The sequence below is a fragment of the Lepidochelys kempii genome, chromosome 18 (assembly GCF_965140285.1).
Source record: "Lepidochelys kempii isolate rLepKem1 chromosome 18, rLepKem1.hap1, whole genome shotgun sequence".
Taxonomy (NCBI): Eukaryota; Metazoa; Chordata; order Testudines; family Cheloniidae; genus Lepidochelys; species Lepidochelys kempii.
In genome coordinates, this window is record NC_136397.1 from 3,459,812 (window position 1) to 3,487,076 (window position 27,265).

The 27,265-nt window shown below is 59.1% G+C and overlaps 1 protein-coding gene across 9 annotated transcripts in view; it reads right to left on the reverse strand.

The window, feature by feature from the left end:
• Positions 1–262: 262 nt before the first annotated feature.
• The window catches only part of PHC2 (polyhomeotic homolog 2), a 141,114-nt gene continuing 114,111 nt past the window's right edge, over positions 263–27,265 (reverse strand). For 7 of the 9 annotated variants that reach the window (XM_073317239.2, XM_073317238.2, XM_073317237.2 and 4 more), the window contains 8 exons: positions 24,904–25,364; positions 24,404–24,569; positions 8,271–8,473; positions 5,978–6,107; positions 4,471–4,585; positions 3,916–4,057; positions 2,864–3,155; positions 263–1,760 (listed from right to left, as the gene is read on the reverse strand). In XM_073317239.2, the coding sequence (XP_073173340.2) occupies positions 1,606–1,760; positions 2,864–3,155; positions 3,916–4,057; positions 4,471–4,585; positions 5,978–6,107; positions 8,271–8,473; positions 24,404–24,569; positions 24,904–25,364 (1,664 nt within the window). In that variant the 3' untranslated portion in view covers positions 263–1,605. Of the gene's footprint in view, positions 1,761–2,863; positions 3,156–3,915; positions 4,058–4,470; positions 4,586–5,977; positions 6,108–8,270; positions 8,474–14,347; positions 14,773–24,403; positions 24,570–24,903; positions 25,365–27,265 lie in introns of those variants that run through there. The other 2 variants (XM_073317245.2, XM_073317244.2) reach the window with 2 other exon arrangements.

Genomic DNA, 27,265 nt, shown 5'->3' on the forward strand with positions numbered 1-27,265 from the left:
CCCCTTTCATTCAACTCCCTCTCCATCCCACCATTTCCAGCTCTTATCACTGGGGAGACTGGGTAAACCGGAGCTAACGCAGTACTGCGAGAGCCTTCAGTGTCGAACCATAGCCAAGATGGGGGTCTCCACTCAGGGCAGGGCAGGGCAGGGCAGGGCTGAAAGGTTTCACCTAGCCGAGCCCCCGCTCCTGCTACTAACCAGCCGAAGAGCGGCTGGCGCCCAGCATGCGTCTAGGCCCAGAAAAGCCCCCGAGCTGAGGTTTGTGGGGGTTTTTTGTAATGTTTATTAAAAACAACAGGAAAAAAAAAGGGGGGTTTAAAAAGACCTTCCCAGCCCAGCCTCCCTCAGTCTAGAGCCAGGAGTGGCTCCCTAGTTGCTGGGGGACACTTGCAGCCGGCAGCTCTGCAATAGGGAGGGGAGGATAGAGCTACATCTCTCCCCCTCTTAAGAGAGGAATGATTCTCAGTGGGGCTTGGAGCCCCCCACCCCGCTGCATGCGGGCAGCCTTGGCAGTATTATGGCAGCCTGAGGACAGGTGCCAAGGGAAGCCCTAGGGAGGCCTGTGCAGATGCCCCCCAAGCCAGCATGGGGGACTGCTCTGTTGGCATGAGCCAGCTACTCTGGCCCCGGTAGCCTGGAGGGACAGCCCCACCTGCCCCCTCCACAGCACAGGGACGGATGCTCTTAGGGCACTGGGGCCAGCGGTGCCCATGCCCAGGGAACACAGCAGGCCCTGCTGCAATGCATCCCCCTGCCAAGGGGCACTAGGCACTCTCGCCCCCACACACAGCCAGCCAGGAGCCTGCTCCCCACTGTGCTGTCCCAGGAGCAGGGCCCCCACCACCCAGGAGCCCTCCCCAGTGGGACACGCCGGCTTCTGAGTTAACAGTCTGAGCCACAGGACGTGCTGCCACCCCCAGCAGCCTTGGCCGCAGGCTGGGAGCACAAATTGGGGCCCAGGAACTGGCAGCCTGCCCGGGGGCGCAGGGGGCCATGCCTGGCACCACAACCACACACAACTTTAAGGCAACCGTCCTGTTTGGCATTGAGAGGAGGGGTTGGGTCCAGCACGCATCCCTCAGCCTCTCCAGGGGGTGGCGAGTCTGCAGTTCTGGGGGGTGACTGGGGGTGCCAGAGGGGCTAGAGGGGAGTGGGGCTCCTGTAGATCACACAGCTAGGTGGGTAGAGGGGAATCAGCCCAGCCCTGACTACTGCCAGCCAGCACCTGGCCATGGGGGCCACTGCCCCTTGAACAGCCCCATCCTGCCCTGCAGCCAGGATCCCCTCTCCCCTGTACACCGCGGGGCAGTCTGGGACAGCAGTAGGGGAAGCTAATGCTACAGAATACGTATAGCCCCGCAAGCCATAGCCTCCTGCCCCCAGCAAGGAGGTGGGACGACAGGGATATCCAGGCATCAGACCCCAGCTGTGGGATTCAGGGGCCTTTGTGCTCCAGGCAGCATGGAGCTCATGGGCCCAGTGTTGTCCGCCCAGCTCCTAGTGACAGCTACAGCCTGTTCCCAAAGGGCTTCCGGGGGCAGGTGCCTCTGCCCTGCGTGGGAGCGGCTAGGTGGGCTGCCCGTGCCATGCATGCGGGCGCCTCTAGGAGTCCTTGAGCATGCTGATGCGGGCGTAGATCTTCAGCGCTGGGCCCAGCTTGATGTTCATGGCGCTCATGAGGTGATCCTCCTTCAGTAGCAGCAGGGCCTGCCCGTCGATCTCCTGGGCGCGGAACTCCTCCGCGATCTCCTGGCACCCTGCAGGGAGCCAGTGAGGCCATCAGAGTGGGTGCCAGCCCAGCCTTCCACCCCCTCCCCCCCCCGGCCAGCTCTGCCCTCTCCAGGGAGCCATCACCACCTCCCCACGCCAAGCAGATCCATGCTAGCTCAGTGCTGGATGGGAGCCTGAGCCAGTGCGGGGGAGCAGGACTGGCAGGGGGTGTGTCCCCTTGCAGGCAGCCCTAGGTGTGCTGAAACCGTCTTGGCAGAAAAATAGAACGAACCTGATCACGTTACCCAGGCACCGCGGCCCCACCTAGCTCAGGGGAGCCCTCGCTGGGGTCCCCGGCAGCTGTAACTGCCAACAGTGGCTTTGTTCCTGTCCCAGTCTCTTGCTGTGAGCTGTTAAGTAGCTCCTGTGTCCCACCCCCCAAGTGGCCGCAGTGCTCCTGAGGCAGAAGCAGGGAGTGTGCCGCAACCCGACACCCCCCACTGGAAGGGCAGTCAGCACAGGGCTCTGGGGTGCCTCTTTTGTGGTGGAGGGAGGTTGGGAAGACTCCCCCCTCCCAGGGAGGCCCAGACAAACCCTCTGCCTGGGTCCCGCAGGACAGGTCAGGGCATCTCACAGTGAGCAGGGAAGTGACAGGTGGGGCCGAAGGATGCTGACAGCGGAGGCCAGGGGGTGCAGGAATGCCCCTGGGGGAACGAACCCCTGCAGGATAGACTGACACCTCAGACAGAGGGGGAGCAGTGGCCTGTCTGAGGCCCCAGCACTGGAGGCAGGCACTCAGGGTCAGCACAGGTGAGAGGGACGGTGGGGTGATTGCTGAGGGCCCTCCTAGCCTGGCCAGCTGCTCTCAGATTTGGGGACAGAGTGGTTTGCTCTAGCTGAAACCTGCTGCCAAGCTCACTAGCTTCTCCCTGGAAGTCAAAGCCTGGTTCCCCATGCTCCTTCCATGCTAACTCCAGCCCACCTCGCTGGATAGCACAGAACAGCTACTGGACTCCACCCCAGAGCTAGCTGCACGTCAGCAGTGGACAAAGCAACACCCCAGACATGTAGACCTCAAAGATCCTGCAGGCCCTGGCTGGCCCAGGGTCCATGTGGCAGGGAGGGGAGCAAGGCTGGGAGGGTCCCTCACCTGGCAAGGAGCGGATGAATTCATAGACATCCTCCACATTCCACTTGGTGGGCTCGCTGGGCAGGAAGTGGTGCCCAATGCCCACAAGGTCCCGCATGTGCATGTCGGGCAGCTCCAGGTCACGCTCGCCCTGCCGCCGGCGTGAGGTGGATGAGCTGGCCGAGAGGGGCGAGAGTGGCTCCTCGTAGCTCGAGTTATCGGAGCAGCGGCTGGAATCCTCCTGGCTGCGGTTGAGCTGGAGCGAGGCTGTGACGGAGAGCGGCACCGAGCCCGTGGAGAGGGACACTGGCGTCTGGAGGGGCAGTGGAGAGGTCAGCCTGTGGGGGGCCAGCCCCCCACCGCCCCATGCAACATCCATCTCCCCAGTCTCTTCTGCTCTGCAGACGATTGGGAGCCAGGACACCTGGGTCCTATTGCTCCCTCTGGGGAACTAGGGCAGGACTCCTGGGTTCTATTGCTGGTGCTGGACGGAGTGCAGTCTAGTGGTTAGAGGGCAGGGGATGGAGCCCAAAGTCCTGCGTTCTAGTCTCAGCTTCAGCAGAAAGTTGACTGTCTGTCCGGAGGTTCTTAGGTTCTGTTCCCCCCCACACCCTCTCAGCACACTGCTGGCCCTCCCTCCCGACTGGGCAATGGGGCTAACTGATGGTTAAGATCAACCTTTTACCCCCAATCGGGGATATTGCAGATTATGTATTCCTTATGCCATCCAAGCCTAGCCCGAATTTTGCACCCCTTGATAATCTGTACCTTATCCCCTGATAACCAGAAACTTCTACGCTTAAACTCTGTGCCTTTTTTTAAATTTTATTTTAACATCTTAATAAAATTGTAGCCCCATCTGCCTGAGACCCTCCACGCACCTGCCCTACAGCAGTGACTACCACTCTCAGCCCTCAGGCGAGCAGGGGGTGCCTGCAGAGGCGCAGCGCTTTGCCAAGGGCCAATGGGTAGCCCAGGTCCTTGACTTCCAGGCTCATGCACGAGCTGCCTCCTGGGGATCCTGGGGGAGGGAGGGGGTTAGGTTCACCACCCTGGGGGAGGCTGCAGCTCACCTGTTTCTTGGTGTCCTTGCTGAGGCCAGGTAAGGCCCCCTTGCAGGCGCGACGGCGCCCGTGTGCGGCCGCCCCCGGTTTCTGGAGCTTGCTGCGGTCAGGGTGGAAGAGCCCCACTCGCTTTGTGCATCCCACGTTGTACCTGACGGGGAGCCAGGAGCGGGTCAGTGATAGGGCCTCAGTCCAGCGGCCTCACCACCCTGCCATACTCCCCACAGTGGCCGGATGAGTGCCGATGGCGCCTAGGGGAGCCCTGCACTAGGCAGATGCACCAGCCACAGCACGGCCCTGCCAGCATCCCGGCCCCCAGAGCCAACATGTTGGTGGGGGGGAAGATCCCCTAGCCCCTGCGTGAGGCAGATGATGCTGAGGGATGGAGTGGGACTCAGGGGCTTTGCCCCACGGTGGGGATGACATGCACGAAGGGGTAGGGCAACGCTAGGTTGCCTTGCCCAGCGGCAGAGCCGGGAGTGCTGCTTGGTAGCGGGGTCAGGCGCCGCTCGGGGAGGGGGGGGTTGGGGAGTTGGTTGTCAGGCACTGCTCAGTAGTGGTTACCTTTTGGCACAGGCCATGGAGCAGAAGCGTTTGGACCTCTTGAACTTGTAGGCGAAGTCAACGCGGCCACAGAGCTCACACTTCAGCTTCGGGGGGTTCCCTTCCTCTTTGGATTCTGGGGACACAGCAGGACACAGGGACCAACAGACACACCTGGCTCTTAGTGACGGCTTGCACACGCCTGGCATGCAGTGGGGTCTCAGCCACTGCCTGGCCAGAGCAACCCTGCCCCCCCCCGGCATCGCCCCCCCCTCCTCCCCCAAGCACAGCCACCATCTGCAGTCCCCTGGGCCACAGGCCAGCACCAGCCCCCAGCACCAATCCTCCACACACAGGCCACCCACCATAGGCAAGGCCACTTCCCCGCTCCCCCTGGCCACACAGCCCCCCCAGCAGGCCACTCCTGGCAGGCACCTCGGTTGCTCTAGGTGAGGGGGTGACTGTCCCTGACTGTTCCCTCCCACTCAAAGACCAGACGAGGAGATCCAGGCACCCTGCAGACACTCTGGCTTTCAAATTGCTGGGCTCTCCCATGCCAGACAGGCAGGCTGGCCTAACTCTGGGCGCCATGGGATCCTGCTTTTGGTGGGTGGGCAAATGAGTGTTATTCCTGGAGCCACGGGCCCGAGGCAGCAGCACATGTGGGTCTGCCCTACACAGGGATCCTGAGATGTTCTTGTATCTTAACCCAGCAGCCCTGAGGAGACTGGAGAACATCTGGGTATTGGGGGCATCTCAGCCTTTGTGCGTCTCCCCACCATCACTTTACCCACATTAGCAAACAGTTGCTGCACAATCGGCTTGAATGACTCAGCCCCCTTTGCGTCCTGGCCCGCACTGCCAGACACCAGGCTGCCCCCGAACCTGGAAACCAGGCCAGGGTCCCAGGAAAGGCCCCAGGGGATAGGCCCTGGCCTCAGCCCATAAGCCTACAAGCTGAAGGTTGAGAGCACAGCTACCTCTCAGCTCCCTGCTTATCTGCCCTCCCTGCTTCTGCACTTCCTTTGTGGGTGAGAAAAGGGTGCTGAGGGTGGAGAACGAAGTGTTTTGCAGCCTTCATGGGCTCTCGCAGCCCCTGGGAGGGGAGTCAGGATCATCATCCCCTCCCCCAAATCTTATGGATGGGGAAACTGAAGCACAAAAGGGGAAAGTGACCTAGGAGGGTAGTGGCAGAGGCAGAAATAGAACCCTGGTCCCAGCTCTAACCATTAGCCTGTGCTCCCACCACCCTATTCCCCGCTGTCTCCTCCTCCCCCTCTTCCCAGTGGGAATAGTGTCAAGGGCTGCTCTGCCTGTGCTAGGGTGAAAGGGCCGTCCCATAGCGCCCCCTTTGATGGGGCAGTGGGGAGGTTTGACCCTCAGCACCCACTGGGTTCTGAAGGGATCAGGCAGCCCCCGACCTCAGCTCTTAACGAACATGACAGCTGCTCCCTCCCCTGACTAGTGGGGTGGGAGGATCAGTGGCAGGTGGCACAGTTCTCTAGCGCCTCTGCTGGCCGGGGCCTACCTTGCAGATAGGGCTCCTCCATTTCCGAGTCAGTGGTGGTTGTATTGTCCTGCTGTGGGAGTTTCTCGGCCAAAAGGCCCTGGGCATACTTCTTCTTGAGATTCCCCACGAGCAGTGAAGAGCGCCCCACCTGGAGAGCCGGAGACACAGGGCAAGACAGATTAGAGGGCTGCTCTGCCTGCAACCTTGGGCTGGCTCTCGGCAGGCCTCCAAAAACCCTGTGGTGGGCGGAAAGGAGGGGGCTGCTACCTGCCCCTCTGGGGAGTTCGGCCTAGAACTCAGCTCCAAAACCACAGACCTTTGCTGTGGGAGTTGGAGGAGAGCTCCCCCAGCTGGCAGCAGTGGTAGCAGCTCTGGGATGCAACCACTGAAGGGCAACAGCAGTGACCCACCAAGTCAGGCTGTTCTGGTGGGCCAGCTAGGTGGGCAGGGGGATGCAGAGCAAAGCAAGGCTTCTGCTCAGGCCCAAGCATGCTGCCTCTGCCATGCTCCCTGCCGCACCAGCTGGCTCCAAGCTGAGCTCCTGGCCTGCATGGAGCCGAGTTACTCAGGGACACGCCCTTGTTCACACTGGCACAGCAGAAGCCCACTCGGGTTTGGAGGTGGAGCTGAACTTTGCATATCCAGGCAAACTGGCATTAGAGGGTGCCAGGTCCAGAGGCTGAAACGATTTGCCCAGCCCCACACACTGGAGAAAGCTGCCCCTCTCCTGTGCCTCTAAGGTGCATTTCTCCCTCACACAGAGTGCAGCGATCTTTGCCTCATCCCTGCCTCCCCCCTTCAGCACCCAGCTCACGTGCTCAGTGCAGCCTCCCTCAGTCACGCAGTGTACACACGCAGGCCCCAATCCTGCATTAACCACCTGCTGCGAGCAGTCCCATCACAGTTATGCAGGATCGGAGCCTGAGTCGAAGGGCCGCATGAACACACAAGCATTAGTGAAATCCACCCTGGGCAGAAGGCCTCGGCACCACCAATATCCCGCAGGTTTAGGAGGGGCGCGTATCTCATGCAGGGCCTCTGGGCGGGGGTGAATTTCATCTGCTGCAATTTGCAGAGTCTCACAGCTCAGTCACCTCTCTGCTTATTCTCCCCAGGGAGGGCTGGCTCCTGCCCTGCCAGCTCACCCGGCAAGACGGTCGAAGGAGGTTTTGGTTTTGTTCTGAGAAAAATTGATCTTTTTCCTCTCGCTCTAAAGCGGCTCAACCATTTTCGCTCCAAGTGGAATATTCCCTTTCGGACAGAGACCAGGCTGAGAGGAGACTGAGCAAGCTCTGAGTGGCTGGAACGGACCCCTTTACGCACAGCAGCTGCTGCTCCGTCCTCAGGAGCGCTTTACGCCATGCGCTGCTGGGCCTGTCGCTCCCTGTACCGACCCAAATGCTTCGGCAAAGTGGGGGGAGGGGTCATATAAATAAGATTTCTACCCTCAGGCTGAAGCTCTGACTAGGCTCCAGGCCCCCCACCCCCAGTTCCTGAGCACTTCTTAGCTCTGCTAGGAAGCCAGACAGGTTAACAATAACTTTATTTACAAGGACCTTTAAATAAATATTGTAACAATAACACTGATATCGATGCCCAGAAGTGTCCCCTGCCCCTTTCAAAGACAGTAACTGCCATTCCGCACTTTCACCTACAGCGCGTGGTTAATCCAAGGGTTTCAAAGCACATTTGAAAACAGCGACAAGTTTGAATCATAACCCTTTGCTTAGTGCTTTTCACCCCCGCCTCTCACAGCGCTTCCCAAAGTCTCATTATCCCCATGGCTCACATGGGGAAACAGAGGGAGAGCTGTTAAGGCCCCCATTTTCCAAAAGCGGCCTTGGATTTGGGGGGGGGCCTCAGGTGCTCCAGTGGACACACCTAAGGCCTGATTTCCTGAAGCACTGAGCACCCTCCGTGGGCGTGCACCATCCCAGACAAGGCCCAAAGTGTCTAAAACTGGGCACACAAATTCAGAGGCCCCTTCTGAAAGGAGCCTTACCCAGGATCACCCGTCAGTGGTTGAGCGAGGCCTGGAACTCAGGAGTCCTGACCCCCAGTCCTGTGCTCTAACCATTAGACCACCTGGCCCAGAATAGCACCCCACAGTGGGGGCAGCATCTGCTTCTCTCACAGCAGAGGTGAGCGCCCCCCTCAGGCTGAGCTGTGGCATGGCAGTGACTGGAGGCCGATGCTCAGCTGGCTCCTGCTATTGTCAGGGAAACAGGGCGGGAGCGGGACCTGGGCGTGCGCCAAAGCGAGAACACAAAAAGAGAACAGGGTAAAGGGGGGAAAAGAAGAAGGTGCGTACCGGGAACGGCTCTGCCCCCTCCTGGATCACAAACCCTTCGATAACATGCGTCAGGACTTGTGGTTTCACAATGGCCTGTGGTGGTTTATTCTCACCATTCTGGGGGGCAGTACCAGCAACAGTAGAGGCAGAGTTCCCGTTCCCTGAGGTCATGCCGGGGCTGCTGGGGTCGTTCTGCGCGTGAACACGGTCCTGTCCCGGCTCTGCAGGGGGAGACGAGATTGAGCTGGGGGGGTGGGGCTTGCAGAGAGACACACGAACACACCCGCCCCGTGAGACACGCAGCGAGGGGGGCACACTGCCTCACAGCAGAACGCAGCCAGCTCGAGCAGTCACAGCACACGCGGAGTGCGGCAAGCAGACGCACGCGCAGAGAGGAGTGGCCTCCCCTCCCCTCCCCCTGCTCTCCCCAGGTGGGGTGGGCATGTGGCAAGGCAGCTGATCTCAGCCTGTGCGGGATCTGCCCCCTGTTCCATTCAGGCCTCTGCACCGTTCGGTGGGGCAGCCATTACCATACAGCTGACTCCCCGGCTGTTCCCCAGGGCAGGATGAATGGGCCCAGAGCAGCGAGTCACATGGCACTCTCCCCCCCCCACCCCCCGGCCAGCCGGCGCACACAGGCTGGATTGTGTGCAGCTGAATGCTCTCCAAGAACCCCCATGCGCAGAGTCAATGGACAGAGCACACTCCCCTCCAGCTGGGACGCTCTCAGGCACAATGAACAGAGGGGAGCACCAGGAGGTCTGTGGGCAGCTGACTCCACTGCGCCCAGAGGATCTGGAATTAGAGGGGCCCGATCTCTACAGGGGATACACTACAATACACCAGATCCTGTGCACAGCCCCCTCTCCCCCCAACTCCATCACTCCTGGCACTTAAACCAGGGTAGGCAAGCAATGAAGCACGGGGACCCCATCCCCCATGGGACCATACTGACCATCCTTCTCTGACCACCTAGGGGCCTAGACCGACACCAGAGCCCTACCCCCAGTGCCAGGCAGCAGGCCTCTCCAGCCCCTCACCTCTGCCAGCCTCCTCATCTGACACTCTGCTACGGGAGGGCTCAGCTGGCCAGGGCAGGGTGCTGGAAGCAGGGCCAGCTGGGATGGGTGTGAGAGCCTCTGGGTGCTCCGAGGAGGCTCCCGCATATAATCTGGCATGAAGGGGATCCCTGCCAAGTAGTGGAAGGTTCCCCCTCTGCTGCAGCCCCTGGACGCTGTCCTAAGTGCCCCCTGCTCCCCCGGCACAGGAGGGTCTCTGAGGGGCAGGGCTGGGCCAGCAGCACGGGAACACAGAGATACTGGATTGAGCCAGACTGCAAAGCTGTCCAGGGCTACTCTAGGTTATGCTGCGGCCAGCCCTGATACTAAGGTGAGGACAGCGGTATAAGAATCTGTAGAGAACAGGAAGGGCTGCCTAGCCATTAGCAGAGCCTCAGCCCTGGCTGCTCCACACAAGGAGGAGCCATTGGAGTGCAGGGCCCACGAACTGGCTATGGAGCCTTTGGCTGATCGAGAATGCACCCAAGTCGAGCCCTGTTCACTGTGGCTGCTCTCTGGCCCCACATACACCAAGTTTGGCAGGTCTCAGTCTAGTCCCATGTGGGCAGGTGTCCAATAAACGCCATCACAGGGACCACTAACACCCCCTCCTTGGCCATCTCAGCCACAGCAGGGTGGGGTGGGGTGGGGGGGGCCCCCACTGGCTTAAGGCCAGACTCTCAACATAACAGGCACACTGTGGATCCAGGGCCCGTGACGTCCAAGCCCCTCCCTCCCCCCGCAACAGCATCCCCTCTGGGTCAGGGCTGAAACATAAAGAGGCCACATGCGTGGGATGCCTGTCCCACCACCAGACCATTTAACAGAGGTTGCCAAGCTAGAGCGAGCACTCAGCACTCGTGCCCCTGAGGTGCTGCTCCGGCCACCTGGGCAGGGGCTCGGCTGCGAGAACACTGCTAGCAGGGCACAGCCAGGGGATTTATGGCATCCGTGCACAGCAGGGCCCTGGAGGCACCCACCTCTGTCTCAACAGCAGGGAGCCTTTCCGATGGCAAAGCTGTGCCACCCCCCCCCAAGTTACCAAGGCGCCTCTTCTCAGTATGACTGTGCAAAGTAATGTCCCGGGCAGAGCCAGGGCTGAGAGAATCATAGAACATCGGGGTTGGAAGGGACCTCAGGAGGTCATCTAGTCCAACCCCCTGTTCAAAGCAGGACCAATCCCCAATTTTTGCCCCAGATCCCTAAATGGCCCCCTCAAGGATTGAACTCACAACCCTGGGGTTAGCAGGCCAATGCTCAAACCACTGAGCTCTCCCTCCCCCCCTATACTTTGATACATGCTGGCACTGCAAGGCAGCTCTGTGGGCATGCAGCCCCAGCACGTATCAAAGTATTATTCACCGAAGGAAGTCTGCCTTGGACTACGCTACCCAGAATCCCTCACAGGAAGCACAGTGTGGACTCAGAGCAGCAGCCCCGTGATTTGCTTGCTGCAAACCTTGTGGTCGCAGCGGGTCCGGGTCCTAACCCCTACATGTCCGGAGAACAGCACAGGTCAGGGCAGGCCTGGTTCCCAGCAGAGCTGAGCCCCATGGGTGTGGGCCAACCCCTGCAAAGGAGCCTCTCTTGCCCCCATCAGCGCACCTTACGTCCATGGCAGGGGGAATCGCTGCCCGCTCCTGTCCTTCCAGCACACGCACCCTTTCCTGCCCCAGAGGGTGGCATTTTCTTCTCCCTCCCTCCACCTCCACCCCTGCCTTCCCAGCAAACATCAGTCATTAAACATTAAACACATGCAGCGGGAAGGGGCCCAGTGTGGCTGGGAGCAGGAGGTTCCCAGAACCGGCATGCGCTGGCTGGGCCCAGCCCCTGCTAGAGTCTCATTGGCTCCTCTTAGGAGAACAATGTGGCTAGGCTAAGGCAGGGCAAGCAGGCTGCGGTTTAACTTACTGCCCTGGGGAAGGGGTGGAATCGGGCTGCCATGGCTGCTGGGCATGGCCGCGGGCTGAGTGCTGGGGATGAGTAGGTGGGTTCAGACTGTGGGTGCGTGTGCAGTTAGCGTAGTGCACAGACTGTGCGAATGAGGGGAGCAGATGGGAGTGGGGTGGGCAGAAGAGATGGGGCAGCAGGAGGCAGCGGCGGGGGCTGAGAAACCTAGAAAAGTAGGGCTGGAAGGGGCCACTAAAGATCATCTAGTTAGCCCCCTCCCCCCAGGACGGGGCCAAGAAAACACCACCTGTGCAGAGTCCGCAATTAGAGAACCCCACATCTCTGCCTAATGGCTGGAATTGGGGGTCCTCCCCCTACTGCCCCCCACCCCCTGCAGCTGCAGCCCCACTCCCCTCTCAGGCTGGCCCCGCAGCCCCCGCCACATTACAGAGCAGTGAGCAGGACAGGGCACTCAGGGCGATGAGAGGAGAGCGGCACAGGAACCCAGACAGACCCAAGGCTCTCAAGAGGAGCCTGAGCACAGGCTAGGACCCTCTGTACTCCCTATAGCTCGGCCACAACCGGGTGGAGGAGGGACACTGGGAGGCTCCTCTCGAACACTGAGATCCTGCCCTCTTCCCCCATGGGGGCAGAAGGGATGGCGCAGCGCTAGCAGGAGAACATGACTAACGATGCAGGAGTCAGGGTCTCTGCCCATTGCCAAGGAGGAGGAATGACACTCAGCCCCAGAATGAAAAGGAAGATTGACAGGGAAGCCAGCTGAGGGTGGCTGGGAAGTAGCAACAGAATGGGGACACCAGAACCCTCTCTCCCCTCAGAGAAGGGTCTGTGTGATCAGAGGTCAGCAGGTGGGGTGACTAGAGATGCCAGAAGGGGGAACGGACTAAGCCTGGAAGCGGCTGGAAAGCCTGTGAGGTTGGGTGCAGCGCTCCGCATCACAAGGAGTCCATGGAGTCCAGCCCCAGCAGGGCCCCCCCAGACCATGGGTTGTGCTGCTGATAGGGCTAGACAGACAGACAACACAGACAGAGGAAGGAACAAACATGTTCAGGGTCATTGAGCGCCTTGAGGTTCCTGGGACTGGGAGCAAAGCAGGAGCCTGAGTTAAGGAGAACAATGGCCCCGAGGAGCCAGGCCAAGGAGGGAGTCCACATGCTTCAGGGGGTTTCCTCGAGCAAAGGCCAAAGGAGATGGCAGGTGGGGATGGAGAGATTTGGGAGAAATTCCCAGGAGCTGCTGGGCAAAGAGACGATCCAGGTCAAAGCAAGCAATGGGGCACCCCGGGGACAGGGAGCCCAGACCCCAGGGCAGGCCTCTCCAGGAACAAAGGATGAAGTATTAGCAAGTCCAGAAGCAGACCAGACTGGAGACTCCAGCTGCTCCAGCCCAGGGAGATCAATTGCATCAAAAGCCCAGCTGGGACCGATGCTGTTGAGATAAGATACAAGGCTCTGGCCACCCAGGAAGTGCAGTCCCGGTGCTAGGGGAGCCATGCTCTAGGGGAGACTCCTGCTGTGCTAAGGCGCTTGTGGCAGGGGGCAACCCTCTGTGTTGACATGGGGCATCTCTGCAACACTCCCCTAGGAGAAAGCAGCATTTACAATCGGAATGGCCACGGACAGCTCAGGCTGGTCAGTGCTGGGGGTGGGGTGACCTTTGTTTTCTCCTGCACACCCCTTTAAACATCAGTGTCGTGTTGCAAAAAGTTGCCAGAGGCCTCCATGCACTGCAGGGGGAGTAGCATCATTCCTCCCTGAGCTAGCGTACCCCCTCCAGGAGCAAGAGGGGAGCTGTCTCCATGGCCCAATCATCCTTTTCTTTTCTGCAGAGGCTGCCAGACAAGTGGCCCCAACAGTGACAGCTGTGAGGGTGGATTTCTTGTCATGTGGACACCTGTCAGCTGAGACCCCTCAACTCGTTGCATATAGAGGCTCCTGAAGCTATTTGAGAGCAGCACGCCTCTGTCACTACCAGCCTAGGCTAGAGTCAAGACTCTAACCCCCCGAAGCAGCCAGCCCCCCTTCCTGCCACACAGTGAGTATTCCAGGGACCCCACCAGCCCCTCTGAGATCAGAAGCAGAAGAGACACAGAACAGGGATCCTTTGGGGCCTGGGAAAGCCTCACCAGAAAACCCCATGCTCACTGCCTCCCCCATCACCATCCATGCAGCAGCACTGCAAAATGCACTCTCACTACACTCTGCCAGGCTGGGAGCAGAGGGAAGAATGGGGCCTGGCACATGCCAATACTCTAGGCTTATGGACCAGGCCCTATCCTGCCCCTGCTCCCTGGCATGGGTTACAATGCAGCTCTGATCACAGTTTGGCAGCCTCAGCCGGGTGGCTTATTCACGCTCTATTTGGAGGCTGGTGTGAGGAGCTGGCTCTGGAGTTTTCAGCCACCTAGTTATGTCCAGGCCTGTAGTTGGTTGTGGCTCACTCTGCATCAGCACTGAATGCTGAATACTTCTGGGGCCCAGTGCCTGATGGTGCCGGCGCTCACAGCGACGGGTAAAGTCACTGGGCGCGGCGGCTGCTCAGCACCTTTGAAAGTCAGGTCAGGAAGGTGCATGCAGACGGGTTCCAGCAGGTTCTAGATCTGGGCGTTGCCAGACAACCTGCTCCATCCGGATCTGGCTCTTTCCAGCCCGCCGGGGCCAGCTACAGCTTCCATCTAGCAAAGATGCAACACACGCAATCCACCCGCCAGCCTGGTCACCCGACCCACGCGAGCCCCAGGGCACAACCACCCTGCCCCCATTGTTCACACGCTGCGCAGCGCCAGGGGGCAACTAGTCCGGCCCGGGGCTAGCAGCCTCCCCCGCCAACCCCTTCCCCAAGGAGGCGGCCCCCCGGGCTGCTCGGAGCCCAAACGTCCATGGCCCCTGCGGCCCCATGACGAACAGCCACCGGCAGCTGGGCTCGCCCGCCCCGCGCGCCCGGGAGCCGGGCTCGCCCGCCCCGCGCGCCCGGGAGCCGGGCTCGCCGCGCGCCCGGGAGCCGAGCTCGCCGCGCGCCCGGGAGCCGAGCTCGCCGCGCGCCCGGGAGCCGAGCTCGCCGCGCGCCCGGGAGCCGAGCTCGCCGCGCGCCCCGCGCCCGGGGGGTCCGGCGCCCTCGAGCACTGACCTGAGCGACTCACAGGCGCGGCGGCCGGTCCCGCGATCCCGCCAGGGGGCGGCCCCCCCGGGGCCCCATCTCCGGAACTAGCTCTCGGCACGAACAAAGGGCCAGCGCCGCTGCCGCGCCCTGCGCCCTGGCGCTACGGCTGGGAGGGGAGCCAGCTCCGGCCCGGGGCACCCGGCGCAGCCTCCGGCCTCCCGCGCCGGCGCATCGGGGGAGGTGGAGACAAAGGAGCCGCCGCCGATGCCCCGCCGGCCCCGGGGTCGGGCTGCGCCTCCCGCCGCGCCCTAGCTCCGCGCTGGCGCTCACAGGGCGCCCATCGCCAGGGCGCCCGCGGATCGGCCCCGGCCCCGGCTCCCGGCGGCGTCAGGCAGCGGGCGCGAACGGCCGCACGCCCCGGGCCGGCCCAGGCGGGGCGGCCGCGCTCAGCCGATCGGGCGGTGGCGGGCGGCGCAGACAATGCGGGAGCGCGCAGCCTGCGCGGGGGGGGGGGGAGCGGGCAGGGCGCGGCGGCCTCTTTGTAAGGCCGCCCGAGCCACGCACGCGAGGGCTGCCATTGGCCGCCCGGGCCCGGGCCCGCCCCCAACCCCTGCGCGAGGCGCCGCTTGCGCCCGCCCCCGTCCCGGGGGTTCCACGCGGGGCTGCGGGGCGAGGCCCGGCGGGCCGCAAAGGCGGGGCCGGGCGCGGGCGCGCGAAGCAGCCGCGGCGCCGCACAGAGCGCGCCCCTTTCCCCGGGGCCTGCGCGCAGCGAGCCCGGGGCCCTGGCCCTGCCCGGTGGCCACGCAAGGCTCCGTGGCTGTGCGGGGCCGGGCGTGGGCGGGAGAGGCAGCGGCCGGGGTGCCGGGAGGCGGCTGGTGCACAGCGCAGCACGGAGGCCGTCGGCTCTTGGCGGGGGTGGTGCGTCTCCGTGGCCGTGTAGCCGGGCTGAGGGGGAGCGGCGCAGTCCCATGCTCTGGAGGATTGTCAGCTGCGGTACTAGTTAGTGTGTTTAAAATTGCGTCACAGCCCGTAAACACGAATAAACGCTGCTAACACACACACACCGCACCCCCCCCCACAAACTCCCCCGCTGTGCGCAGGCACTCCCATGCACCATTCTCAAACACACTGCGCCACCCTAGGTGTCAAATCAGGCCCTTCCACAGGCAGCAGGTACATGCTGGAGAATTCCCTTATATCCTATCCTCTGTGGGTGTCACAGGGTGAGGTACAAGTCTGATGGCCTGAGCACAAGGCTGGGAGCCAGGGACCCCTGATTTCTCAACTCGGCCCTAACACTGGCTCCTTGTATAAGAGCAAAGCCCTTTGCTGCTCCGTGCCTCAGTTTCCCCACCTGTAAAAGCAAATGTTTGCGGAGTGCTCTGGACATGTAAAGTACTTTGTAAATATACTGAGTCCGGATATTTGTGTATTATAAATGTAATGGAGCCCTGTCTTTGGAATCCTGCCTTCCGATTGGTTCCTGCACCAACCTCACTGCCAGGAAACAACCCTGGCAAGCGGACACTGTCTCTGTGACAATGTGCAGTCCTTCCTACATAAAGAGGTTGTTATTTTAGATGAACAATAGTGACCTCTGGGTCAGGCATCACCTGGTTAAAAGGCCTCTGCTATCCCTATGCACTGCACAGTTTGGGTCATATAAAGCAAACCTCGTAACACAAAGAGAAACAGGTTCCATGGCTGAAAAACAACAAATATTAAGTCCAGTGGAGACAAATGTTTTTTAAACTTCCCCATGCAGCGTTTTCAGCCCAAAGGCTGCAGAGCTGAGAACCTCAAAGTGAAACTGAAACTGAGAAGTAACCAAAGGGCAGCACCAGATGCTAATGTTTGTTATTGCCTACACAGTGAGAGACACTGAAAGAGGGACAAATCAGAGATTTTACAAGCACTTTCCCTTATGACAGGTTTCAGAGTAGCAGCCGTGTTAGTCTGTATTCGCAAAAAGAAAAGGAGTACTTGTGGCACCTTAGAGACTAACCAATTTATTTGAGCAAAAGCTTTCGTGAGCTTCATCGGATGCATCAAATAAATTGGTTAGTCTCTAAGGTGCCACAAGTACTCCTTTCCCTTATAAAGATTTCATGTGGTTTTTAGCAACACACATAAAGAAACAGCTGTTTGCAATATACAGGGTGCCAGGGATACCATGAAATCCACCAGGGACTTAGCTATTGTTCTTGGTTTTATGTGGAGGGTGCCCAGAGACTATGGTGATGGGCAGCTGGATAATATCCTACGGGTTGGTCTATACTTAAAAGAGTTATCAGCGTATTTATGCCATTAAAAGCCCTAGTGTAGGTAGTTATATTGGTACAGAAGTGACTATACCGGTATAGTTGATGCCAGGTCCCTGATATACTGGTATACGCACTTTTATACTGATAGAACACACCTACACTAAGCGGATTTTGGTGGTTTAAGTAAATATCCAGATACACTGGCAAAACTTTTTGTAGTAAGATGAGGCCCTGAAACATAAAACCTTGGTATCAGAGGCCCGGTATGAGACCTAAGGCCTGAGCTAAAGTAATGGTTAAGACTTTGCTGACAGAAAGCAAAGTTAAGCTGCGAGCCAGAGGCAGGCCCTGCTCACAGAAGCTGACAAGGAAAAGGCTGATGTTGCATAGAGATATGCTGTTGCACAGACATAGATCTCAAGTGTACTGGATACCAGGACCGTCTACAAATGGCACAAGAACATTCTGATACCATCCACATAGATAATAAGGACAGGGGCAAAAGGCTAGTATGATGGAGAGAGTTGTTTTCTTCGAACCAACATGTACAAGGTGAGAGGCGGCACCTCACTACGTAGAAGGGTGCTGCATAATTACGTAAAGGGGTTGCACCTCAATACGTCAGGAGCGTTATGTAACTTCTTGTACCTGTGTATAAGATACATCCCTGGGGTGGTGTCTTTGTCCGGCCTAGGGGGCAGTGGAAAGTCCCGCCACTGACTGAGCTGAGTCCATTGCCAGGGAGTACAAATTCGTAGTATGCCCTGTAGAGTCTATAGGGAACTATCACTGTGCTTCGTTTGAGCAATAAACCTGGCCGACGTGCCTTTGTACCTTACTAGAGTCTGTGGTCATTGGGGGTCTCTCGGGGTCTGCTGCGTTAGCTATCTGCGCAGAGCTGGGACAGCACACAGAGGGAACACGCATGCAGCTGACTGTTATCATCACCGAACACGAGCAGAGCACCATACCGGTAGCTTCTGACAACACTTTTCAGTAGTGTAGACAAGGGGCTGGATTAGATTAGATAGATAAGGTCTATCTGAACTGTACTTGGTGAAGGACCTGAGGTGATGGGCAAATAATCTTGGTGACTCCCCAGCCCTGCAGCTAGCCCCCTGTGTAAATCACAACAGCTCACAGACTTTTCTAGTTGACACCCAGCTGCCCACTGGCCCCAAAGGGCCATTCCAGCAGCCAGGGGTAGCCGGAGTACGCAGGCAGTTTGCCCCCACCCTCTTACCCACAGCTGGTCTCTCACTTATGCCAGGGGAAAAAGAGGGGTGGCATCGTTCCATCATAGAGGTGTGTGAATTTCAGTGAAGGCCTGATTCTGAGTTCACGTACACCTGTGTAAATCAGGACTAACTCCCATGAAGTCTATGGAGTTAGACTGGCATAAGGGAACTGGACCAGGCTATTATGTCCTGTGCTTTTGGGTCCTTCAGAACGGGAAGCAATGCAGCAGCGTGAGGAAGTAATTCTTTATGTTGTAACTACAGGTGGGAAGACATAGAATACATGAGGATAGTGTCTACCCAGAAATCACATTCTGTCCCACTCCAGCAATACAGAACAGCTTGGAAGCTCAATTCCCCGCTGGTAACTGACAAAATCACTCCTCGCTTTTGGGTACTACATTTGCTTCTCTCCACTCCACCAGCATCTCTCCCATTCTCCACGACTTTGGTGAAAAACAGGTTCTTTAGCTGGTACCTCATGGGGATCTAAACAGGCAGAATATAGCCACCCAGGCTGGAGTGGGACCCTGACTCCCTCTGTTGCAAAAGGATTCAGCTGGCCACCACAGGTTATTATGGGCTAACGCATCAAACTCTCCTGTCCTTTATGCTCCCGCCCTGAAGAGGGACAGTGTGGAGGTGCAGGAGCTTTTTCCAAATTACGCTGGACTGCTGAGTCCATACCAGGCTCCAAAGAGGAGGGCACAGTCCAGAGTTTTAGGCTCCAACTTGACCCTTAGGAGCATCAGTTTGTGACAGGAAAAATCCTCTGGATTCTCTGGGCTTGCGTCTGTTGCTCCCAGCTCCTTTATACTGTTTTGGAGGCAAAAGGGGACCTGAAGGTGCCCCAGGGAAACCCTTCTGCATGGCGCCCACCTCCCTCCAGCAGAATGGAATGTCCGTCAGGACTCTAAGCCAACTCCTTTCCCAGCCTGTGCTGTAAGGGAGCTGAGCAGGCATGGAGGGGTGCACCTGGAGTGCTCCAACTGTTCTCTGCTGCCCGTGGCCGACACTGGGCTGTGGGAAATGAGAATAAATCAGACTGGCCCTGAGGCTGCTCTACGTTACACCAGAGGCTGGGCATGGCCAGGAGTTTGAGAAGCAGGAACGTGGCTTAAAGCCACCTGTGCCCCCGCCCCATCCTGTGCAGAGGAATGGGGTAACATGAATTTCCCCCTCAGCATTAGTGGTGGCCCCTCCAGGTCCAGGATGGAGCACATCAGGGGGCTGAAGAGACAGCACTGCAACCCCTGCTCTCCCCAGGTCCATCTGAGCCTGATCTGCCCCCACTGGCTTTAACCTCATGCTGCATCCCCCTCCAGGCCAGATAGGCCCCCAAGCAAACTGAGTCAGACAGAAGGGAGCTAGCTAGGGCTGGTGTGTGGCGGAGGAACCCTGGAAGCACCTGTAAGGATGTGCAGCTGTGTGGGCTGAGCCCCTACTGACAGGCTCCCCCAGCAGCCAGTGGTGGGGGGAGGGGCTGTCAATGGGATCAGAGGGCAGATTTGCATCAGTCCCTGCATAGGTTGCACCTGAATTCAGCTGTGAGCTCAGCCAGCCAGCCGGGCCGGGGATGGGTTGCTCCATTTTGTTTGTCTGAAGGCCCAGCAGCTGCACCAGGAGCCTGTTGCCCTTCAACCCCAGTGCAGGCAACCTCCCCCGATGCATTGCCCCCACCAAGGTGCCTCAGCCCTGCCTGAGAGGGGAGCTCAGTCCTCAGCCTTCTACTGAGGCTGCCAGCAAGGGTAGGCCCACCAAATGAATTTCCCAGAGGCCCCTGGCATGGTCAGATGGGAATTCCCTGAAGCCACTACACACTGGGGCTGTCCTTTGTAACTCAAGGGGATTTGTGAGCCCAGCTTCCCCGTCCATGGGCCTTCTAGGCCCTGGGCTCTCCCAGCTGGGCTATGCAGCACATGGCTGCAGGCTGGGCAGCTCCCCAGGGAAGTGGGGTTTTGTCTCAAAGGGTAGCTACTCTGAACGTGCTCGCTGATTGCTGGAGACACACAATGTTCAGCCCGTCTGCTATTTTGGGGCTGTGGTTTGGAGTTCATTTGGATGGATTCTCGTCAGGATGTGGGAGCCCTTCAAAGAACGGCCCAAGGCGGTGGGAAGTGGTAGAGCTGACTCTCAGCCAGTGCCCCAGCAGGACCTTGCAGGAGCTGGGCTCTTCCAAACAAGACATGCACCAGAGACTCTGGCCACTCCTCAGTGCAGGTCCCATGGCACTTTGCATGAGCATTATATTAGCCTGGGCATCCTGGCCAAATTCCACATGGCTACCTATAGCCTGCCTCCCTACATCTCCAGGTGCAGTTTCAATTCACTGCTCTCTTCTACTTTGCTTCCTGTTCTAAACTATTGTGGAAGGACTCCTGTGAACTGACATGTCCCACCCCAGTCGCACCTGCATTTCAGTGCTCACAGATGTAAAGATGTACAGATGTAAAGGAGTGATTGGAGTTAGGGACTGAAGTCACGAGTCTTGGGTTCTCTTCCCTATCCGGGTTCACTGTCTGGTCTCAATCAAATCACATCCCTGCTCCATACCTCAGTTTCCCCATCTAGAGAATGGGGATAAGCCTATTTCCCTGTCTTGCAGTGCTTTGGGATCCTGCAGGGTGCTATAAAAAAGCAAGGTGAATGGGTGCCCAGGGCCCTGCCTGAGCATGGGAAGCCTGCAGCCTTCAAAGTTGCTGGCAACAAAGAGTGAGGACTTTCCACACTCCAGGACTCCTACATTATTTGCAATGGGGACAGGCATCACAGGCAGGAGCCCGTGCTGGGGAATACCAGGCTAGCTGGGGATGCATGTGGAGCCCACAATCATCCTATCCCTGGACTCCAACCTGAGCAGCACTAACCCCAGGCTTCACTGATGTCCCAGCTGCGCTAAGACTCAGGAGGAATCGTAGGGAGACAAGGGCCTCCTGCTTTCCTGGCACGGTGCATCCAGCGCTGATTCCAGCAATTCTCTGGTCTCTGCTGGGCAGGGACGGGAAAAGAACTGTTGCCAAGAATAAAGGGAGTGGTTGCTCCATGGTAGTTCACGCTCTGGTGGGACCAAGGACAAAGCACAGGCCTAGACCAAGCGTGGAGGGGGGATGAGGGAGACTGGGTGTGTGTCTTTCACAGAGATGGTGACTGCGACCTGACCTCACCCCAGCTCGCTCTCACCTGCTCTTTGCTACCCAGGCCCAGCTGAGAAGCAAGCTCTCCTGCCTGCCCAGATGCCATGGCCTGAGCCTCGTGCCACCATTTACACCAGTGCACAGTGGGGGTGAAAGGCCACCAGCCTAACCTGGCAATGTCTCCCCACACTTTGCGTTGGGCCAAGCTGCAGGGCCACAGGGAAACACTGTGGAATTCTCCTCCATCGCAGATCCCCATGCAGGGGCACTCTGCCCCAGTCTGTGCCAGGTGTGCCTGGTATGATCCCTTCTGTGATCATGCCTGCACACTGCCCCAAACACCCTTCACCCCACATGCACTACCCCCCATGCCCACTACAGCGGGCAAAGTATGGGAGATGGAGTCACTGAGGCAGTTATGTTTCAACATGGGAAAATGACATGGAAAACATTCGTTTGTTGAATAAATGATCAAACCACATCTGCACACAAGAGCTCTGCACACCCCAACTCCCAGTGCATAGCCCCACAACAACACCCATTCACCCACCCAACCCCACCCCTCCATGACACACCCCTGCACAACCCAACACACTCCCAGCACACAACCCCACAACCCAATACATGCCCACCCCCCCACGACACACACCCTCATGGTACATCCCACAGGCTCCTCCCAAGGAGCATCTGCAGCTGTGAAGCCCTGTCCCCTCCCGACAGGAGCAGGAAGATGCTGGGCCATAGGAGGCTATGGGGATGGATTCAGCCCAGTGACCCTGACAGATGGGTCCATGGCTTTTCCAGTCCAGGAGAATATTCCAGGGGCGTGGCGTCTCAGAGGAGCCTGGCTCCACTTAGCGGGCAGATGGCATTAATGAGGCTGGCCCCATGCTGACTATGCCCCCGGCACTTGGCATTCGGGGGCTGACTGTCCGGGAGAACGTGACGTTTCCACCCCCAGCTTGTCTGCTGACTGGCTGCAAGTCAGATTGTTCAAGACAAGCCAGGGCTGGGGACGATCAGACATTGGAATAAGAAGAATGACTGGGTGTGGGGAGAGGAGCCCTCCTGCCCCCGGCGTGTGGTAGCCCCCCACTGACGGGGGTGGTCAGATAGCTGTGGTTCTGGCTAGTGACACTAGACTGGACAGATCTAGCCTGACGGCTCCTCTGACCATTTTCTGCCCTGTGTTGTTCGCATCCCCTGACCTCATTGCAGCACAGAGGGTGGCTGAAGTCTCCTGCCACATACCTGCTATTTGTGCTGTTGCTGCCCATGGGCCGGCTGGTCAGTTCCCCACTGGCTCCCGTGCCCTGGCACAGTGCTGCAAGGGCTGGGCTGGGAATGCGGAATCTGACCCCCAACCTGTTTGCATTGGAATTCTAACAAAATAAAATCCTGACAAAGGCTCTGGCTTTATAAAACCAGCCAGATTGGAACGTGGCGCCTAAGGAGTGCGGCAGCACCCTGCAATGATGTGCCCTGGGCATGTCTCTGCCTGGGCTTCCTGCCTTACAGAGAAATGCTCCGTGCCAAGCCGTGCCCAGCTCAGGGTAGGGAGCAAGGGATTCGTCACAGCTCCCAGACACCAGCTCACAGCCAGGATGCAGGAGGCCTGGGGTTGAGCTGGGCCTAGGTCAGGTTCCCCAGGCTGGTTCCGCCCCAGCCAGTAGTCCTAAAACAGCACAAGGCTGGAAAACGGGAACTTTCTCAGCTGCCAACTGCGGGTTCAGAACAGCAGTGCTCAGTGCAGCTTGACCAGATGTGGCTATAGCACCTCACTCTCCTCTCTTGTGTTGGGAAACATGCTGCTGGAACCCACCCCTCTGAGACACTTCCACAGCTCCCATCAGCACGGTGCCCGTGGTGCAGGGTGAACAGGGCCGTGGCTCCCCAGAGATGGGAGCAGCCAGCTCTCGGGTGCACCTGCACCAGTGCAGCTCCCCTGTAAAGGCAGGACCAGCATCACCAGTCAGGGGACCTGCTGCACCCCTAGCATTCCCTGGTGATGGGGCTGATGCCACCACCCATGCAGGCCGGCTACGTTGCCATCCTTACAGCCCGGGCATGCCAGCCACAGCACTGGGATTCCCCGCTGGCGTTACTGCCCAGACACACATCATGCTGCTGGCATCGCAACACAGGCAAGCCACTGCATGACTGAGTCACTGAACGGGGAACCGGCCACAGCACCAACCATTAGTGCTAGTCACCCCAGGACACCTAGAGCCATGGTTCTGTCTCCTAGCCGGGCAGGCACTGACTGCTGATGGTGTTTGGAGGGCGGCAGGAAGAGTAACCCCTCCTCTAAGAACCTGCTTTGCACCAAACTACCACTGCTCGGGGGCCAGCCCGAAGGACTTACCCCTGCCAGGTCTGATGCCCTGGAGTCTGGGAGCTGCCCCTATCTGCGCCATACACACAGCGAGAGCCTTCTCCTCTGCAGCTCCTGCCAATGGCAGCAGCCTCCGGTAGCTCTTCACCTCGTCCTCCCTGCACCTCTTACCCCCTGTGCAGGCACTCCTCTCTCTCCACCTGGAGCTCAGCCGGAGAATGGGGCACAGGGGGATCTACATCCCCTGTAGGCTGAGCTGCTCCCTCAGCGTGAGTCAGAGAAGGCTGGGTGGCCTATGGAGATCCTGGTGGTGGCACCCTCTGGGGCATCACCTGTTGGGCTGGGCACGGGGGGGGGGGCCCACATGCAGTATTTTTACGCCTGGGGCATTCTCCCCTGTTCTGATTCTCTGATAGGCCCTGTGCACTGCTGGCGTGCACATGGGGATCCAATGGGGAGTGAGGCTGCAAAAACCACACCCTTGGGGTGTGGTTTATTTCCAAGGTGCTGCCCAGAACACACTCAGGAACTTATAGAATCATAGAATATCAGAGTTGGAAGGGACCTCTGGAGGTCATCTAGTCCAACCCCCTGCTCACAGCAGGACCAATCCCCAACTAAATCATCCCAGCCAGGGCTTTGTCAAGCCTGACCTTAAAAACGTCTAAGGAAGGGGATTCCACCACCTCCCTAGGTAACACATTCCAGTGTTTCACCACCCTCTTAGTGAAAAAGTTTTTCCTAATATCCAGCCTAAATCTCCCCCACTGCAACTTGAGACCATTACTCCTTGTTCTGTCATCTGCTATCACTGAGAACAGTCTAGATCCATCCTCTTTGGATCCACCTTTCAGGTAGTTAAAAGCAGCTATCAAATCCCCCCTCATCCTTCTCTTCCGTAGACTAAACAATCCCAGTTCCCTCAGCCTCTCTTCCCCCCACGCCCCAGCTTCACCCTGAACACTCCCCAGCAATCCAGCTCTGCCCCATTTCCTAAGCAGGGCCCTGCCCCTCCACTTTGTCTGAGCCAGGACGCAAGATGTCTCAGAGCAGGGGGCAGTCAAGGCAGCCGCTCCTGGTAACACCCCACTTACACAGCCAAGGCTCCTTACCATGAGTAGGGGGCCTGTTGCCCTCAGAGACCTCTGGGTCCGGGGGTGCAGCTGGGGGCATCAGGGCAGCCTGCGGCGGTGGTGGCAGCTGAGCTGGCAGGCTTTCCGGGTTCTTATCAGCAGGAAGGACGTCTTTCCTGGCATTCTCCTGGATGCTGAGCTGAGGCTGTCAGAGCGGCAGGGGAGAACGAGAGTGTAACAGCAGCCAGTGCCCTGAGTGATCCCAGGGCTCCTCCACACACAGGCAACACGTCGCCCAGCAATGAAACGAGCGCCTCTGGGGTGGAACGTGGTGGCTGTTTAACAGCGCACAGAAACATCCCACAACAGTTGAGGCCAGGAAGTGAAGAAGAATCCTGTATCCAGCTGAGGGAATCAAACATTTACAGTAAGATCCCTACATTTCCTCCTCCGAATCACAGCCAAACCCAAACCCGGGACCAAATCTCCCAATGTCCCCCAGTGGCTGGCACCACATTCCCCGGCCATGCCACACTCACCGTCCCGATGGCTGGCTGGAGCTGCAGGATCACAGCTGAGGCATGCTGGAACTTGCGATGAGTGGCATGGTTCAGGCATCCGGGGTGTCCGTTCTGAGGCCCGCCCTCAGGCGCTGGCTGGGCTGGGCCCACGGCTTGGAGCCCAGGGGCGTGCAGAGCAGGCTGGTATGGCTGGTTGGCACTCGGCTTGTGTTGACTGGAAGCCTGGCACTGCGGTGGGTGGGCTAGAGGGGCTGGGCCCTGTGGGGCGGTGGGGCTCTGGCCCTGCACCTGCAAGCTGGGCTGCACCGCCAGGCTAGGTGTGGGCGGGGGCAGTGGTTGCAGCTGGGGTGAGGTGTTGGCACCGCCCTGGATGAGCTGAGGCTGAGACCGGGGCTGGAGCTGCTGCTGCTGGATCACAAACTGGTGCTGGATCTGCTTCTGCTGCTGAACGAGCTGGTGGGGCTGCAGCTGGGCGTAGGCTGGAGGGGGAAGCACAGCACAGAGCTGTTCGTCACGAGGCCGTCGCGCTCCCAGCTGGGCAGCCCCTGCTCACGCTCACGGAACGTTGGCCTCTTTGATCCAGAGACACCGGGGCTGGCCACGCCCGCCAGCCCCCTCCAGCTGCACCGGGGCACGGCCACCCCTGCCCTCCAAGGTGCCCAGGCACAAGGTGCCTCGCCCCTTCTGTTCCCCTCCCCCCATGCACAGCCAGGGCCAGACTCCCCTTTGGGAGATGCATGAGGTGCTGGACCGTAACTCCGGTGGCTTTATTGTGTCTGCCTAAGTGGCGTGCCCCTCCTTTGCTCCCCCAGGCACATGAGCAAGGGGCAGGCAGGCAGGGAACTGGCATGAGGGGGAGAGCACAGGCCCTGTGGCGTTTGGTCTCCCAGGAACAGGGACCTTGAGCCCCCTCTGACTCCGTGTCACCCATGGGGACAGAGGCCGTTTGCTGAATCCTCGCTGCTGCCACCAGGACCCTTCCCTCCGGCCTCCTGGCCCCTCAGGCTGGTCATTTCTAGCCCAGCTGGTTGGAAGGGAAAGCTTCGGGATGTGACCTGCTGCGTGATGCGTGCCCGAGCCTGCAGGCTGGAACACGAGGAATGGGAACTGGTCCGCTCAGTGGATGTTCACTCTGATGCCTAATGATATCACTGTCAACCACAAAACACTTTGAAATAAGTGGCCATCCTGCGATTGTGGGCGAAGCTTGGGCTTTGGGGTGGAGCTTCAGTACAGCACAATTCTGCCTCCTGCCTAAAATCTCTCTGCACGTCGGAAGCACAGGTCTCTCTTGGGTAGGGATACAACGGGTCCCTAGGACTCCTGAAGGGAAAGTGCTGTGTGTTGGTGAGACCCTGCCCCATTCCTGGCAGAGAGGAAGCGCTCAGAAAGCAACAGGGTAAAATGGTGCCTTTTCCCTCATGTCTCGGCTCCCCGATGAGCCGGCTTCCGCAGCACAGAGACACGGTGATTCCTGCCAGCCCTGCAGCGGATAGTGCAGCCACCGGGGAGCCAGCTGGAGCCATTCTGCCTTCTGCACCATCACCTGGCTGCTGGGACAGGTACCGACTGCAGAGTCCATTCCCCAGTGAGGGGCAGAGGCTGGATAGACTAAGATGGGATTGCGGACCCCAGGGGGAGCCAGCCATGCTGGACAGCTAGGAACATTCCCCAGTGACTTGGGAACGGAGCCCACTGGAACTGGAGCCATGAGGGGGGAAAACGGGATCACACGGGGCATTTGCATGGCTACTTGGCCAAATGTAACAGCTGTCAGGAGAGCAGGGCATTTAGCACAGGCCTGTGAATGGGATGCTAACCTCAGATCTGTTACTTCGTGACCTCGGGCAGGTCAATGCCATGGTCCGTGCCTGTTTCCCTGATTGCAATGGGGATAACAATGCTGTCCTCACCCACCAGAGCTAAGGGATCTCGGGGTGCTTAGAACAGGGCTGAGGGCTCATCTATGTGCCAGGAACCCACTGTCCAGCCTTCCTCTCTCAAGGGCATTCCTCAGGCACCCATTGCCTGGGCATCTAAATGGAGGACCTAGAGCTGAAGTGGAGGCCTTGGGGATGGTTTTACACACAGAAAGGAACAGCTTGCCAGGTGGGTGACACCTGGAGACTGGCTGTTTACAGCGGGCTGAGGGGCCAGTAGGGGCCTGGTACTGGGAGAGCTCTGGCATGCGGTGATTCTCAGCCAGCCCAGCCTCCCTGGCAGTGAGACCCACTCCCAAACTGGCCTCTCGGACTGGGTCTGTGGGCTTGGGGCGGGGGGCTGGAGTGGGTGGAGGGAGCTGGCTCTGAGAGTGGGTGAGGGAGTTGCAAAGGGCCCACAGCTTCTTCGAGGAGGGCCTAGCAGCTGGAGCTAGAGATGT